Source organism: Arachis hypogaea, chromosome 18, assembly GCF_003086295.3.
Source record: "Arachis hypogaea cultivar Tifrunner chromosome 18, arahy.Tifrunner.gnm2.J5K5, whole genome shotgun sequence".
NCBI classification, from domain to species: domain Eukaryota; kingdom Viridiplantae; phylum Streptophyta; class Magnoliopsida; order Fabales; family Fabaceae; genus Arachis; species Arachis hypogaea.
The window spans coordinates 14,738,368-14,756,612 of NC_092053.1; the positions used below are offsets into that span (position 1 = coordinate 14,738,368).

The following is an 18,245-nucleotide window of genomic DNA, read 5'->3' on the forward strand; positions in this document are numbered from 1 at the left end:
TTTGCTATTTTGGAAATGATTCGAAAGAAGTTTGAGGAATGATTTAGTTTGAAACTATTTGAGAAGACCGAGAATTCTTAATTATTGATTGATGCTGTTGATTGAATTTGGTTTAAATTGTGATTTATAGGATTCGTTGATTGAATTTTGGATTTTGTAATTCTTTTGGGTTGAGTGTTGTTGTTGTGATAATGGTTATTGGAAATGATTTGAATGATAAATAGGTGTTTGGTTTGTTCTGGATGGGACCCAAAAAGGGTGGCAGTGTCCGAATTTTAAAGGAGATGCTGCCGAAATTTTATAAAATTGGAAATTTTATTTGAAGTAAGTAATTAGAAAGGTTTCTTTTTAAACATTATATGTTTTAAATTGATTTATTTATCAAAGAAAGAATTATGTTTTGAATTGGAATTGTTAATGGACGGAAAAGAAAGAAGGATAATGAGAATTTTCTTTGAAATATGGTTTTTGAATGAATTTGGAAATGAGATTTGGATTGATGAATGATTATGATGTTGAGAATGTTGAGATATGATCTTTGAATTATTCATATGGCTTATGAATTTGAAATATCTGAGATACGATGTTCCCTGGATTAAGTGCCGTGGCTTGCCACCACGTGTACCAGGTTGAAAACTCGATACTCTGTTGACCCTACGACGTAAGTGTGACCGGACACTATATAAATTCCCAGGAATGTTACCCCCATTGAGCAATATTGATTATTTGAGAAAAAAAATTATGCATAGACTCTTGGGGATGCACGTTGGAGGACAGTCTAGGTTCAATTCAGACTTGCCGAGTTGGCTGGATAACCGACAGATGAACCTCATCAGCCATAGGACAGGCATGCATCATATGCATCTGTATGCTTTGCTTGAGTTTGAACTTGTTTTGGTTTGCCTAATTGTTAAACTGTTCTTAACTGCTACTTGAACTACTTGCTGTAACTGCTACCTAAACCTGTGCTTTCCTTGTCTATCTTGCCTGTGTTTGTCCTGGCATGCTACATTTGAGAATGAACTTTGGTGTTGAATTAATGATTGTGTTGTTTGATTGTGTGGTTGGTTTCTGATTGAGATTTTCTTATAAGAAAGGAAATGTTTCGTATTTCTGAAAGATTAAACATTGTTTCTTTGAAAAGGTTTTGAATGATTACCTGTTGGTTTTTAAAAGATTCATAAGGTAATGATAATCACTGAGCTTGAAAACAGTTTTCTTATTAAATATCTTCTTATGAAAACTTTGAAACTCCGTGGTGAGATCGTGTGGTTAGGTTCTCACCCCCTACAGCTTTACCTTTTCAGGAATCGGATGAAGAATCATTATGAAGAGTTATACTGCGTTTGGTTTATATGTTGCTGTATTAATTAGATTATTTTCTTCCCTTGTCTTTATTATTACAATTTTGTAAGAGGGATAGGAGTTGTATGTTATATATATATATATATATATATATAAGATATTATGCAAGGAGTCTTGTATATGAATCTATGCCTGTTGTTTTTTTTTTTTTCTTCTTAAGATAAAGTATTTATTTCCGGTTTTCAAAGAAATCAGCGATACGGTGTCGAGTCACAGGCTCCTATTTTGATATTAAGTATATAAAGTAGTCGTGATACTTCTTGCTATCAGAGTGGCGCAGTCGGAAGCGTGACATTCTGATAGTGAGGGTGTTACAGTTTGCAAGAAGATGATTAATTATAAGCCTCAAATTAACCCAAACAAATTCATGCAAACATAGAGTATGTCAGTGACATGATTGACACTAAATCTCTACTGCTGAATTCTGTTTTATAGAGGGGTGGACTAAGATATTATAAGAGAGAGATTATGAATGTACCTTTTCATAGGCAAGGGCGTCTGGTTGTGCAAAGAAATTTGACATTAGCTCATCATGATTGCTCCCTACCTCACCTGCACGAAGTAAATCAATTATAAATTGTGGTTAGACTACAATATCGTAACTAAAAAATAAAGTTTAAATTCTATACACCCTTCAACATAAAATGTAACACCCTACTACACAGAGCTTTACGCGTAAGTTGTAGAACAGAGGTAGTGTGGTGTTACGGACCTCTAATCATAAAATACTTACGTATAATAGTGGAAAAATATAATATACTAGGAGCCTTGAAAAATGGGTAAAACAAAAATCACAAAATAAAAAGCGCAACGCTCAGGAAACAGAATTACTTCCGTGCCAAAAAAACCTAAAGGTTATAGATATGAATAAGCGAAAGAGTGAATAGAGAGCCAAGAATACAGCATAATTAGCCCTTGACTCAACCTGCGAAGCCAAGGCTGGCCGGAGAATATTTACATATGTATACAAGTATCCCAAAATACCCAAAATACAGAAATAAGGCCCTAACTCTCCTTTAACCTCTATGAGGGACAAAATAATCAAGTTTCTTAGAGAGAAAGCTAAGTACATTCGGACTTGAAACTGGGCTTTAGCACAGTGAAGAAGGTTGATGGCTTTAGCATTCAGCTCCATCTTCTTCTTGTCGTCATCATTCCATTTAGCTTCTTCTTTTGGAGTCATCACTCCATCAGCACTTATTTTTGTTGGAATCTTGGGACCGCTTACAATAATTTTCCATATGTTATAGTCAATGAATTGGATGAAGATCCTCATCCTCTCTTTCCAGTAGGCATAGTTCTTCCCGTTGAAGAAGGGAGGCCTATTGTTTGACTGGCCTTCAGTTAGAGTGTATGCAACTGTGGTTGTGCCCAAGTTGTTCGCCATTGGACCTTTACTCCAAGTGGTGAAGCTTGATTCTTGAGACCAAAGCTCTTGATACCAATTGAAGGTTGTAGAAGACTTAGAGAAAAGGGGGTTGAATCTATGGCCTTCTTTTACTTTAATGAAATTACCCCTTTAAAACAAATATTCAATCTGAATATGTTTGAACTCAGCAGCGAAAAATTTATGAGACAATTTCATTTTGTCTCATGACTATCAGAAAAATAGAACAGAGCAGGGAAGAGAGAAACTGACACCATCATGTATCCTGGTTCGATTACCTTGTGCTATGCAACTTACATCCAGTCTCCACCACAACAGTGGTAGAATTTCCACTATAGTTAAGGTATTGCATACACCAATTTCACAAGATTAACACAATCCTTTCACACTCAAGTTCTAACCTAACTTGACTTGGCTATACTAATACCTAACTCTTCACTCTTAGTGCTAACCCAACTAAGAAAAGGATACCTCACTAGTACAAGATACAAGACACAGAATCAACCTAAAGAAATCTGAAATCACTCTAGGCTTTTTCACTCAAGTGTTTCCCTCTGCCTTTTTCACTCTTAGGCTTTTTCAATGAACTCTCTCATTCAGCCTTTTACCTCAAGAAATTACAGAAAGATAAATATTGAAAAGAAAAATACAATCTATAAAACATGAAGGAGATTGATGCTTCAACAGCCTCTTTGCTATGTGATAAACCAGATTTGGTTGCCTCTGATTTAGTTCCTCATTCTGGCGGAATGCTCCTTTGACTAGGAAGCATTGTCCAAGTAGATGAACTTCTTCAGAGAACTCTTATCAGAACATGAACCTCAAAACACTGGTTATCTCTTCTTAGCTTCAAAATGATGAAAAATCTTCTTTTGTATCTCCTTGCATGTTGCTGAGTTACTCTCTCCTAGGTCAATTCTCGAGCTGTGTGCTTCACCAACTCACCATATCACCTTTTTTTAGTTAATCCTCAAATTAGGAACTTTGGTTCTGACCTCCTATGTTGACCGAAAGCCACAGGACAGTAGAAATAAATATTTTTAATGGTAAACTCAGATCTTGGCCATTGAAACACTACTTGGTCCCCAAGACATATTTTTTACCATAGATTTACAGCAGTGTTGAACAGAGATCATCTTTCCCATGTAACCTAATTTGGAGTGACAGAGAGTTGGAGAAGAGGAGAAGAAATCACGATGCATGCAAGAGGAAATGAGTTACCTTTGACCTCTGCCTTAGCTTGATGTGGTTTGAAATGGTTGATTAGACCGCTGCCTTTCAAGCTTAACCTTTCTCTTTCTTTCTTCTTTAGTGAACAACTTAGGAACTAAGCTCTCTCTCACTTCTCTGATTTCTGACCAAGAGGGAAAAAGGTGAACGTTGCTTTTGGTGAAAGCAAATAGGAGGAAGTTGCTTGCTAACGGGCTTGGATCGAATATCATTCATGTAGCCCGTTTAATTTCATTTGCTTTGACTCCTTTTGGGCTGTTTATTGTTTTGTAACCAACCAGCAGATTTCATTTGCTTTATATTGGGTTGCTACAACAATGATTTTTGGCCTGCAATACTCAACCAAAATAATCAAAACTAATTGGGTGATTAATTAGCCCAATAATCTAATGTTTGTCATCATCAATTATGTTAGTTAATTTCTTAACTCAACAAATCACTATATGTTTTTTTAATTTATTAATTTTGTTTACTTAATACAAATCCGAAAATGTATGTAATGCATTAAGTAACAGCGTTTGAAACACATTTTTCAAAAAAAAATAGTCAAAACTTAAGTAAATTTTACAAAGCAATGTTAAAATAAAAAAATTCGAGTTAAAAATATATTGCAGCGATTGGGAGAAAACTGCTTCTAAAAGAGTACCTAGTATTGAGCATCGTATTAACCGCTACGAAATCAACATTTTGCGGCGGTTAAAACAAAACTGCTGCAAAATGAGAAGTTTTTGGTAGTCCCTCCCTAATCTGTCGCAACAACCGCTATTATATGTCCGCCGCTATCTGCCAGTTTTTTTTAGTGATATTCCGGGGTTCATTCGCAGTCCCTTGAATTTCTCCGCTGCTTCCTGTTTATGTTGCGGTTGTCAAATTCTCTTTTCTAGTCTAGTGGCGTTATTTTAACAATCTTCACTTAAGATTTCCAAGAAATAATTAGTGAGAAATTAAACTCAATAGATCTAATAACAAAGGAAAAAAAACCCCGTTGACAAGCAAAGAAAACGAACTTTAAAATATATATGTGTATGATCCTTACACTACATTTTTTTAAAGAATGATTAGTTATTTTTAATGCGTAGTAGCATCGTGTTACACCGTTGACTTACTGGGCCAATCATTGTCCGATTAATAAGCTTCATCACCTTCTCCACGAAATCTTTCTTCATTATTTTTTTCACCAGTTCGCCTCTTAACAGAAACAGCTGGCCGCTTATTTCTTTGAGTTGTTGCCGTGTGAATATCGGATCTGATGAGGATAGTTGTGCGCACATTCTGTTGGAAGTACGAAAGAAAATGGAGTCATCAGTCGAGAGCGCATCATCAACTTCCGCCGGTTGGTCATGGACGATTTGCCTTTTCACCTTAGGTGTGTTTCTTGGTACATTCATGCCAAGCATGTTCCTCTCTTGGAAATCATCCCTGGAGAGGAAGATCCTGCGGGGCTTATTTGGTTATCGGTCATCATCTTTCGCGCCAGCGTGTCCTCCTCTTCCCATGGAAGAGATAGCTGTCACTAATGAGGAACCTTCAACATCCAAGAGCATTATTGAAAGGAAATCATTACTGCAGCAGAACGACGACTACAAATATGATGTGTTTCTAAGTTTTATAGGTACTGACTCCAGCAAAAATTTTACTCGTTTTCTTAACCAATCTATGATCGGCAAAGGTATTTCCACCTTTAAGGTTAACAAGAGGCTAGATGAAGAAGCAATAGATCCAATACCACCACAACATATCTTGCAAGCAATTAGAGCTTCACGGATTTCTATAGTTGTCTTCTCAAGAGATTATGCTCGATCAACCTGGTGTTTGGAGGAATTGGCTACCATCATGGATTGCAGTAAAGACCGGTTGAATCAAGTTGTTTTTCCGGTTTACTATGATATGGAGCGGATTCATGTGCAACGTCAGACTGGGGCATACGAAGATGCCTTTCTTTTGCATTCAAAGAAATTCAAACGGCAAGAGGTTGACCGATGGAGGAAAGCTATGGATGACTTGACCAATTGGAGATATTGGATCATAAAAAAAAGGTATACTTATTAAAACCGTTCTTCTGTTTTTTGATCGTGTATTCTATTCATGAGTCATCATTGTAATGCTTTGTGCAAAAGACTATCAATAAATCAAAGCTTAAGTAAGAAAGCTTTGATCATCTTAAGTAGAATAAACTATTATTTTCCTACGTTTTTATCACGTTATAAGGCGCAATACAGTCTCTTAATCCATATAGCCAACTCACCTAGGATTTAGTTCTCATCTAAATAACTTAATTAAGCTATTTTTACAAAAAAAATTTAAATAATAAATATTTATATTAAAAAATAATTTATAAATAAATTATTTTATATTTAATTTTTAATTTTAAAAATATTTATTTTTAAAAAATATAATAAAAAAATTATTATAAGAGAAGTTATTTTTTTTAATTATTCTAAAAATATTTAAATAATTTTTTAAAAAAATTATAATTTAATTTTAAAATTTACACCAAATATTAATATTATTATTTTTTATAAATTAAAAATTAAAAAGAATAATTTTTAAAACTTTTCAAATGGTTTGCAACGCTAATAAGATGGGATAAAGGTTTGTCGTTGTTGTTTTCTTCATGATAGTATTAGTCACTTTATTTTTACATCTTTTTTGATACAGTTCAGAAATTAAGGATAGTGAGAGTCTCGTTCAGCAGGTGTTAAACAAATTAGTTTCTAAATTGTCAAGGTGTGATTCTGATGATTTGGTTGGAAATCAACTCCCCCCGAAGGTGACGAATAAAGATAGCCACTTAAGCATGATCACTCTGATTTCCAACGCTAATATGTATGAATCTCCAGTGTCCATTGGCACTGATTGCTCTCTGATTTCCAGTTCCACGCTTCCCAAAATCTCATCTCCCACTGCACCATCACTCTCTAAATACCGGTATATTGTATATATATAATGAAAATCTTCAGTTTATTAATTATTTATTTGCCTGAATTGATGTAGTCCGGTATATACTTTCATCTTAATAAGAAAAAATGATCTAGTTTTCCTTTCTGTTCCAGGTCTCATTATTCTTCTTCCTATAGTACCTATACACCAAGTTATGCGCCAACGTGGAATATATCATATCCATCGCGGTCAAGCTCTGCTGATGATTCGGTTCGGTTACGACCCTCCATGGGCTCCAAGGTCATTAACAGTAACCAGTCGGGCCAGCAAAATCCACCTCTCCGGGCTAATAATTTCCTTTCCTCTCACGTGTATGCATTCTCTCTCTAACCATATCACAGAGTTAATTATCTCTTGCTATTCGGCTTACGACACCTACACGCCACTCTAACCCATTTAAACACGACTAATATAAATGAGAGACTATACGGGATTTTTTTTATATATAAATTTAAAATAATATTATATATTTAAATATTTTTTATTATTTAAATCTAATTAAATGGATCTAATATAACAAAAATCATTTATAACTAATATTATTTTAAGTTTTATTATTTAATTTAGTTATACTTAATTTATAAAAAGATTTAAACGTATTACTCATAAAGTTAGGAGTTTCAATTTTTATGTCCAAACTAGTTATGGTTCATCTAATAGACTATAACTATATGGATGGATCCGTTTATTTTTTAAAAAAAAACGATTGGATAAAAAATCTAATTATAAGTTAAAAAAATGAATAATTATCCAAATCAATTCCTAAAAATTTTAAAATTGGATATTTTAGTTCTCAAGAAAAATTAATACATTTTATTCCGGCAGACAAATTAGTCTCCAGTTCATTTTTCGACAAAATAATTACCCAAGTCAGTCCCCAAAGATTTTAAAAATGAACATTTTAGTCCCCAAAAAAAATTAATATACAAATTAATCCCTAACGTTTCTCTCTGTTAGACATAACAGTTCTCCGTCCAAAAATAAAATAAAATAATAATAATAATAATAATAATAATAATAATTATTATTATTATTATTATTATTAATTGTAAAATAATATTGTACTATATTTTTTTGTATTTTTTAGAAAAAAATAATGATAAATTTATTCATTAGTTTCTTATATATATATAGTCACTCAACAACAACAACAACAATAATAATAATAATAAAATTATTAGAGATTATTCTATAAAATATTTAAAATTAAAATCATTTAATATTTTTGTATTTAATATAATTAAAAGATATGCTATGTAAAAAAAAATATGTTTGTATTAAAAAATATGTATTAAAAGAAAATATTTTAATTTGGATTTATATTAAATATATTTTTTTAATACAAACATATTTTTTAAAATAGTACATATTTTGATTATATTAAATACAAAAATATCAAATGATTTTAACCTTAAATTTCATGTAAATAATCTCTATTATTATTATTATTAGTATTGAGTGAATATATATATATATATATATATATATATATATATATATATATATATAAATCTAATGAATAAATTTATCATTATTTTTGTCCAAAAAATACAAAAAATTATGGTACAATATTATTATGTAATTAATAATAATAATAATAATAATTAATTAATTAAATTATTAGAGATTATTTTACAAAAAATTCAAGATTAAAACCATTTGATATTTTTGTATTTAATATAAATCCAAATTAAAATATTTTTAATACATATTTTTTAATACAAACATATATTTTTTTTACATAAGACATCTTTTCATTATATTAAATACAAAATATCAAATGGTTTTAGCCTTAAATTTTTTGTAAAATAATCTCTAATAATAATAATAATAATAATAATAATAATAATAATAATAATAATAATAATAATATTATTATTATTATTATTATTATTATTATTATTATTATTATTATTATATAAGAATTTAATGAATAAATTTATCATTATTTTTGTTAAAAAATACAAAAAATATAGTACAATATTATTGTGGAATTAATAATTATTTTATTTTATTTTATTTTTAGACGGATGACTATTATGTTTAACAGAGAGAAATGTTGGAGATTGATTTGTACATTAGTTTTTTTGGAGACTAAAATGTCCATTTTTAAAATCTTTGGGAACTGATCTGGATAATTACTCTGCCGGAAAATGAACTGGGGACTGATTTGTCTGCCGGAATAAAACTTTGGGGATTGATCTGTGTATTAATTTTTCTTGGAAACTAAAATGTCTAATTCTAAAATCCTTGACGACTGATTTGGATAATTATTCTAAAAAAATTAAAATTATAAATAAAAGATTTTAAATAAATAAAATTTTTTTAGCGAGAGGATTGAATATTTGAATTGAATATTTGGGTTATATTAAAAAAAAATATTTTCTTAATACAAAAAATTAAATATATCACCTATTCTTTTAGTAGATTATCATGTTTAACCAGTTATTTTTTTAGATTAATCAAATTTAGTCCATTTAATATGAAATTTTAAATACGTATAATTTTAAAGGTAAAAATCAATCAATTTAAGTGGATAAATGGATTGGCCCAATAAATTTATTCCATTTTAACGATTTTATTTACAGAGGCACCATACAATAAAAATTCATAGATATAATTATTTTAATTTTTTATAAAATAAGACAACGTGGCATATATATATATATATATATATATATATATATATATATATATATTTTAAATTAATTATAATAATATTTTTAATATTTTATTAATATTAAGGTACATACTACTGTTTTTAGTTGTTGTTAACGTCTTTTTGATTATTTAAAAGATTTTAAGATAGGTTTTGTTTTAATAAATAATAATATATGTTATTTTAAAATTTATTTAAAAAATACATGTCAAGAATAATGTTTAATACGTTAATTATGTATGTGGTGATATTTAGGTTTGTTTAAAAATGTGTAAAAAAATATTTTTTATTTTTTATTAATATATTTGGATAATATGCGTGCTAAATAAGTGTAAATAAGTGTAAAATAAATATTATGTCTAAAATATGTCTAATATACATAACACGAAAACTCAATAAAATGTATGTACTTCATATCTTTTTGGTTATTTCTAAATAACTAATAATTGAGAGTGTTAATTTATTTTAATAATTTTTTAATATTTAAATGAGTAAAAAATTTAAATATACATGTTGAGTTTTAAAATATAAAAAGGATAAAAAAATTTAAATGTATTTTATTAAAAAATTAGCAACATAATTAAGATAATATTTTAGGACTCCTAATATTTTTTCTAAAATAAATTTCTATTAAGACAAATATTTATTTAGATATACTAAGATTTGATTTTTTAAAGTTTTTATTTTTTGAAAATAATTTATCAAATCTGACTTTTGAAAGATTATTTTTTTAAAAATGATAGTATCTTAATAATAAATCAAATTAAAAGTTGCTTTCAACAAAAACAAGTAGCAACAATTAAATTCGTAAAATCATTTTAAAATTTTAAAATATCATAATAAACATAAATATAAAAGTAAATTTAGATATTTATTAATATATAAGATTATATTAGATTTTTTTAATTTTAATAAGTATAAAATAATTTTAAAAAACTTTCTCTTAAGTATTAAAAAATATCCCTCATTTTTTAAAATTATAAATATAAATATATATTTTTTATTTATGAAGTATAAAATAAGGTATTTATGCTTTTGAACCGTTCTTGAAAAAGTTTATGAATTAAAACATTATTTTATACTGAATTTTAAAAAAAGAAAACATTTATTCTGACAATAAAAATATAAGAGAAGTCATTTTATATCCAAAAATTTGTTTACAGATACAAAGCATTTAATGCTATAGTGATTTTTGTTTTGGTATCTAAATTATTTTTTATAATAAAAAATTAAATATTTAAAATGTATTAGATATTAACTAATTATTTATTTTAAAAAATTAGACACCATTTATAAGCACCCTAGAGCTTACCTAGAACTAATATAAACACTATACATTTTGTTTTAAAAATATATAAATAATTTACCTCCTTAAATATTTGACTGAAAATAATTTGTTTTGAATTATATACATTGTCAGAAATGAGAGAACAACACCGGCATCAACATCAAGAATGAGCAAATCAGATTCACACTTTTCGTTTGCCACAAGTAGTCCCCGAGCTTCATCAGTTGCAGCTCTTCCAAGTACATTTTTGGTAGCACCTAGGTATATATACCAGTAGTGATGTATAAACCAGTTTCTATTAGGTTTTAATCGGATATAGTTCGAATAATTATTCTGTTTTTCTTTTGTGTGTTTGTGTGTGTTTTTTTTTTTTTTTTTCATCAAGTAGGTTTGGCCCATTATTGGATAATAAATTCTCAAGTTCAAATATTGCATCAGCTTCCATTAGTAACCAAAGTGGAAAATCATCATCACAACAACGGCTCTACAAATATGATGTGTTTCTAAGCTTCAGAGGCAAAAGTACTCGCAACAACTTTGCTAATCATCTATGCAATTGTCTCATCAGGCTTGGTATTTCCACCTTCAGTTATGATAAGAGGGGCGAGAAAGAAGGAGATTGCATTATTCTTCCATCACAGGTCTTGCAAGCAATTCAAGATTCACAGATATCTATAGTTATCTTGACAAAAGATTATGCTGACTCAATCTGGTGTTTGGAGGAAATGTCAGCTATAGTTGATAATAATAGCCACCTTCGAGGATTAAACAAAGGTATCATCCCAATTTTCTATGATTTGGAGCATTTTAGTGTTAGAATGGACAAGCGACTGCACAGGGATGCTAGGGTTCATCGATGGAAGAATGCATTGATGTCTTTGGCCAATTTGCAAGGTCAATCTGTAAGAAATAAGTAAGTATATATATACATATCAGCTATCTCTTAATTTAATTGTTGAGAAATATTAGGACAAACACTTTTCATTAATATTAATTAGCTAATACTTTTAATTAATATTTTTTATATTTTTAAGAATTAATATTTAGTATTTTAAATTTAAAATTTAATACTTAAAACATAAAACGTTAATCTTAAAAAAATCATTTGTCTTCTCTTGCTTGTTTGCAAAATATGTGGTTCTATTATTGAATGCTTCATGGTGGTCATGCTTTGCAAAACACTATTCATCTTGCCATGCTTAACTAGCCAAACTACATATTTTCTCATATAAGTTTTGTTATCCGGAATTTAAATTGAAGAAATGGTATATACATTAATTTTGTGTATATTTTTTCATTTTGGTATTACAAGTAATGGATAAAAAATGAAAAAAAAAATATATTTTATACTATAAAAAATATATTAAAAATAATATAAATATAATTTTTTGTTTTTAAAATTGTGATTGTGGATGTGGTGAATTCGTGATTACATTTTTTGCAGCCTGATTGTTTGTGTTCTCTATAAAAAATTAAATTTGCTGCAGCTTGTTGCCACTCTGATTATATATATTAGGGTCACATTGCTGTTTTCTTTTTTTCTTTATTCTTCTTCAACATTTTTTCCTTTTTTCTTTCTCTTTTATCTTTTATTTTGTGTTGTTTCTTAAGAAAAAAAATCTACGTATCAAAAGAGGGAGAAGAATAAGAAAAAAATGATGTCTTTGAGTTGTTTGGTAAACTTTTAAAAAAAGATTTTTTTTTTTGAGTAATTGTTTTTAAAAGATTTTGTAGAAAAGTAAAAGTAATTTTATATTTGAGTATCTCATACAAAAAGATCTTTTTATTTATCAATTATATTTAAGTATAACAATATAAAAGTATTTTCTTGTTTATTTATTATATGAAAAACAAATTTAACAAAAAGAAGATGTAAATTACATCCTCTCAAAAAAGATTTTTTTTTCTAGTATTTTTACTTTTACTACTAAAAATTTGCCAAACATACTAAAAAATGAAAAAAAAATTATCAAAATAATAACACCCAAACAAACACTTTATCTTCTTATATTATCATTTAATTAAAGATTAATTAAAATTTATTTGTACACTTAGATTTTTTTTTCCTTATATTTAATAGGTTAAGAATTATTTTGATCTTTATGATTTCGATCAAAAATAAAAATTATTCTTAATGTTAATTTTAAAAATTTAGCTAACCCGTGTCTTTAAGACATAGAAAAAACTTATTATTAATAAAAAATTTAAATATTTTTATTTAATAAATAAAAAATATACTAAAAATTCAAATTTTTTATATTTTTAATAAAAAAATTTTAATTTATAAACTTAACATATATTTTTAGAATATAGAATAAATAAACCTAATTTTAATTTTAAAAATATATTTTTTTTAATTTTAGACAAAAATATCTTCTTCTTCTACTCACTCACCATCCTCCTCAATTCTCCAATTTCAAAACATTCTTGCTCCGCTTTCCTCCCCAACATCCTTTATCCCTTCCTTCTACTTCCACCGTCACCTCTTTCCCTCCCACCATTGATACCGTCATTAGCACTCCTCCTTACCCACAATAACAATAACAATAACAACACCAACAGCCTTTAAAAAATTCAAACAAAGCACAGAGAGAGAGAGAGAAGCTGACGACCATGGGATCAAGGGGGCTGCTAGCTGCGTGCCGAGAGCAATCATGTGGCATCTTCCGCAGAGCAAGGTGGAAAAAGAAAGGGAATATTGTCATTGGATGTTTGCGGCGACGTATTCTCCAACGATTCTTCAATTATCGCAGCCGCCTCCTTCCTCTTTTTTTTCTCTTTCATTGGTTGATCTCTCTCTATCTCTTCTTCATCCTCTCCTTCTTTCCCCTTCTGCATCTCGCTCTTTCTTTCTCTTTGCTTCTTGATCGGCGATGGCTCTCATCTCCGATGACAACATTTATGACACCAAAAAAACAATTTTCCCTTTTAACAAAAATTTGTGACCTAAGGAATATATATTTTTAAAAAAAATTAATATTATAGATAATTTTAAATACAAAAATTACTTAGAAGACAATTCTGAGACTAAAATCATAAAGACCAAAATTCTCTTATTTAATCATCGTTTTTTAAATAGAAATTTTTCTTTTTCTTTTTAGAATTTAAATTTTATGCATATAAAAAATGTATATAAAATAATCAATCATGTATTATCATATTAATAATTAAATTAATTACTTAAAATATTATCTAAGTATATAAATCTAATCGAAAATATTTGGTAACCAAAGAAAATCAATCAAAAAAAGTCATAACTTGTCTTATTTAACATTTATTAGTTGTTGCGACAATTAATTAATGCTAAATATAGCAAGTTCTGACTTTTTTTTTTCTACCTAGCATTATCCAATCTAATTAGGGGTGAGAATGGGACGGGTAGAAGTGACTTTTTGCCCTATCCAATCTTGTCTTGCCCAACAATAATTTACATCAAACCCTTTTCGCTCTTACGTAGTAAAATGTTAAACATTAACTCTCTCTTGCGAATACCTGCTTTATCCCTACCTGCTATTATTTTTGAAATTATGGTGTTTCCACTCCTAAATCTAATTGTATAAAATTTTTTTACTCTGGTTATCAATATATTAAAATTAAAAAGTTTTTATGTAATCATTGTTCGGTTTTTCTGTTTCCTCTCAGGCCAAAATTTCAAGAGATTGAAAATATCATTAAGATGGTGATGAATAGATTAGGTCATAAATTCTCAAAGTCTAGTGATGGCCTAGTTGGGATACAACCTCGTATAGAATGTTTAGAAAATCTACTAAAATTGCATTCATCAGATGATGAAGATGATTTTCGAGTTCTTGGAATTTGTGGCATGGATGGAATCGGAAAGACAACTTATGCTTCAGTCTTGTATGACACAATCTTTGATCACTTTGATGTTTGTTGTTTCATTGAGAACGTAAGCCAAATTTACAGAGATGGCGACGCCATAGGTTTACAGCAAAAAATTCTTCACCAAATTTCAAATGAAGCAAATTTAGAGATACATAGTCTTTTCGAACTATCTGGTTTCATAAGGAAAAGACTATCTCCAAATCATAAGGTCCTTATAGTGCTTGACAATGTTGACAAACTGGAGCAGTTATTACAAAAATTGGGTATAAGTCCTAAATTGCTTGGAATAGGAAGTAGAATCATCATAACCACCAGAGATGAACATATTCTAAAAGTTTATGGAGCAGATGAAATTCACAAGGTTTCACTACTGGATTACAATGATGCTTATGAACTTTTCTTAAGACAAGCCTTCAAAGACAAATCAAGGAACAGTGGTTGTATGGAGCTAGTTCCTGAGATACTAGAATATGCTCAAGGTCTTCCATTAGCCATCAAATCTCTAGGATCTTTCTTCAGGACACGAGATGCTACTATTTTTGAATGGGAACATGCCTTTGAGAGCTTGAGAAAAAAATCCAAACAAAGCAATTTTGGACATTTTTCAAATAAGTTTTGAAGAACTACGTCCAAATGAGAAAGAAATATTTTTGCATATTGCTTGTTTCTTCCATGGGGAGAGGGAGGAGCATGTAAAGCAGATTCTAGATAGTTGTGAATTATTCTCTAGCATTGGAATTCCTGCCATCTTGAAGAAATCACTCATTACCATTCAAAACAAGGAAATTCATATGCATAAAATGTTACAAGAATTTGGGAGGAAAATGGTTAGAAACAATTATCCAGAAAACCCAGAATCTTGGAATAGATTGTGGCTTTACAAGGATTTTGAAAATGCCTTAACTTCAGAAACGGTAACCACTAATAACTAGTCATCACCTTGCAGAATTTAGATTCCATAATTTTTCTAATATAGAAAGTTTTAACATTTTATTTTAATTAATTTGAGCACTTACATTCTTATTTTATTTGGTAATATATATTTATTCTTGTTTTTCAGGGAACAAACAATAATGTTAAAGCCATAGTTTTGAGTAATAAAGATGGCATCTCTAATCAGTTGAGAATTAACAGACTGTCAAACATGAAGGAACTGAAATTACTCATATTATATCATGAAAATATTTCTGGAGAACTCAATTTTCTTTCCAACGACTTGCGGTATCTTTTATGGCATGGTTATCCTTTCTCTTCTTTGCCTTTATTTGAACCTTATAGTCGTCTTGTTGAATTGAATTTGCCAAATAGCAGAGTCAAACAACTATGGGAAGGCCACAAGGTAGTCCATTACACATGCATCTTGCTTCAATTCACCTCCAAAAGAAAGGAAATAAAACTATTTTCTTTAATACAACAACATTTTTACATTATTTAAAATTTGTTATCTAAATATTTAAAAAAATATTAATTTTGAACTTTTGATGCACTGTAAATATAAAGTAATTTTACACACATTCAATTGAGTGATGTTACATTATAAAAATAATTTTTTTTTGTTGATGGCGTGAATAAGAATAATTATTTGAGTGATGTTACATCATAAAATTAATTAAATTAATTATTTGTTCGATGATTCCGTGAATAATTATTCAAAAATATTATTAAATAATGGTATAAAATGTTTGTTAATGAGTATCAAACTTAAACTCTATTTTAAAATGCACTCAAAGCTCTTTCTTTGTTCACAGAATTTCCCATATTTGGAAAGGATGAATCTGAGCAACTCAACAGATCTTGAGGAGACGCCAAATTTTGAAGGGAGCCTTAATCTCAAAAGTCTAGATCTTACAGGATGCGAAAAACTAAGCCTAGTGGACCCATCAATTGCACTTCTTACAAAACTTGTTTTCTTGAGTTTGAGTGGTTGTATCAATCTGACCAGGCTCGATTTTGGCAACGGTGATTGTAAGTTGAGTTCTTTGAGAGTTCTACGCCTCTCTGGCTGCACAAAACTTGCAAGTACACCAGATTTTACTGGGCTTTCAAGTCTCAAGTACCTTGATCTTGAAGAAAGTATACATTTGTCAAGCGTTCATGAATCTATTAGTGCTCTTACATCACTCGAGTTCTTGAGTTTGAGAGGTTGCAAGTCTATTGTTGAGATACCTAGCAGCATCAATGATATGACATCTCTTCAAACCCTAGATTTAAACAGTTGTGTAAATCTGAAGAACGTTCCCCTGGGGCAAAAAGTTATTTCCTCCTCCATTCTAGAACGTATGATGTTTCTGGGCCTTCGAAATATACATAGGGTGGTAAGAGGAATTCCTGGTGCTATTGGAGAGTTAAAGTGCCTGGAAGGACTAAATCTACATAGAAGCTATTTTAGTTATGTACATAATATACGTAGAACTGAAAGGCTTCCTCAGTTAGAATATTTAAACTTGATGCGTGACTCTGAATCTAAAAGATCACGTGAACAATGGGGTCCTATTTCAAAACAGTATTCGCATCTTGTAATTATAAGTTAGGAAGTATATGTACTTTCTTGATGTTAGTTAGCTATTTGCACATGCATTGTTATCAAGACAAGCTGAGATGCAAACTTAAATATCTTTAGTTAAAATATGTTTATTGTGTCTGATTTTCTCTGGTAATAAACAATCCTAATGTTTTGGTTTTGATATTCTATTTTTAGTATTCTAGTTCCTCTTAATGGACAAGAAATTTCATATTAGGGTTTTAACTTTTGAATTTGATATTAACTTAGTAGGGACTATAAAGTATAAAGAGCCGACAAGAAATGGAGATGGATATAAAATTTTAAAATTCTAGACAAATTGTCTAATCAATTGAGATATTTACAAACTTATTAAAAGGATAACGGTTGGTCAAGTATTATAAAATGACTTATAAAAAATAATTTTAAAGATAAAATTTATATTTTTAAATAATTCATCCAAAACTTTAAATAACCTTATATGCATATAACAATTGGGGTAAAAAACGTAAACAAGCCAAGGGCAAAACAATTTGACACAAATAAGCCAAAGCAAAATTTGATTCATCAATCAACCAAAGCACATTTAAATGTAGTTCGAATCTACCTGTTTTGAACTTACTTTTCATGTAATTCGAACCATGCTGATTTGAATTATACCTTGATAACCAAAACCACATAATTCGAATTGAGCTAATTCGAATTACGCAGAAACATGTAATTCGAATTAAGCTAATTCGAACTCCTCTAATGCACGCCATGCAACGTAATTCGAAGTGGCTTAATTCGAATTACTCCAAGTGTATTTCGAACCAGGCTGGTTTGAACTATAAAGGAGCAGAGTTGTATATATATGTTGTTCCAAATCATGATATTGTACTTTGAAAATGGTTGTTCAGGGTTTATTTCAGTTACTAGCATATTTTCCGCATCATGTATTAGTTTAATTTGTAGATTTATTTATTGTCTTGTGAATTCAACAGACATTTCGTACAAAACTCGGGAAACGGAACATATTCATTAAGTAAGA

The 18,245-nt window shown here is 29.3% G+C and overlaps 1 protein-coding gene across 1 annotated transcript; it reads left to right on the forward strand.

The window, feature by feature from the left end:
- The first annotated feature begins 5,143 nt into the window (after positions 1-5,143).
- On the forward strand, positions 5,144-17,399 carry LOC112771515 (TMV resistance protein N). The gene is given in 9 exon segments (XM_025816282.3): positions 5,144-6,018; positions 6,641-6,910; positions 7,036-7,233; positions 11,002-11,130; positions 11,258-11,782; positions 14,512-15,286; positions 15,288-15,629; positions 15,776-16,054; positions 16,464-17,399. Coding segments are annotated over 9 exon segments (4,044 nt in total). The 5' UTR covers positions 5,144-5,275; the 3' UTR covers positions 17,247-17,399.
- The last annotated feature ends 846 nt before the right edge of the window (positions 17,400-18,245 follow it).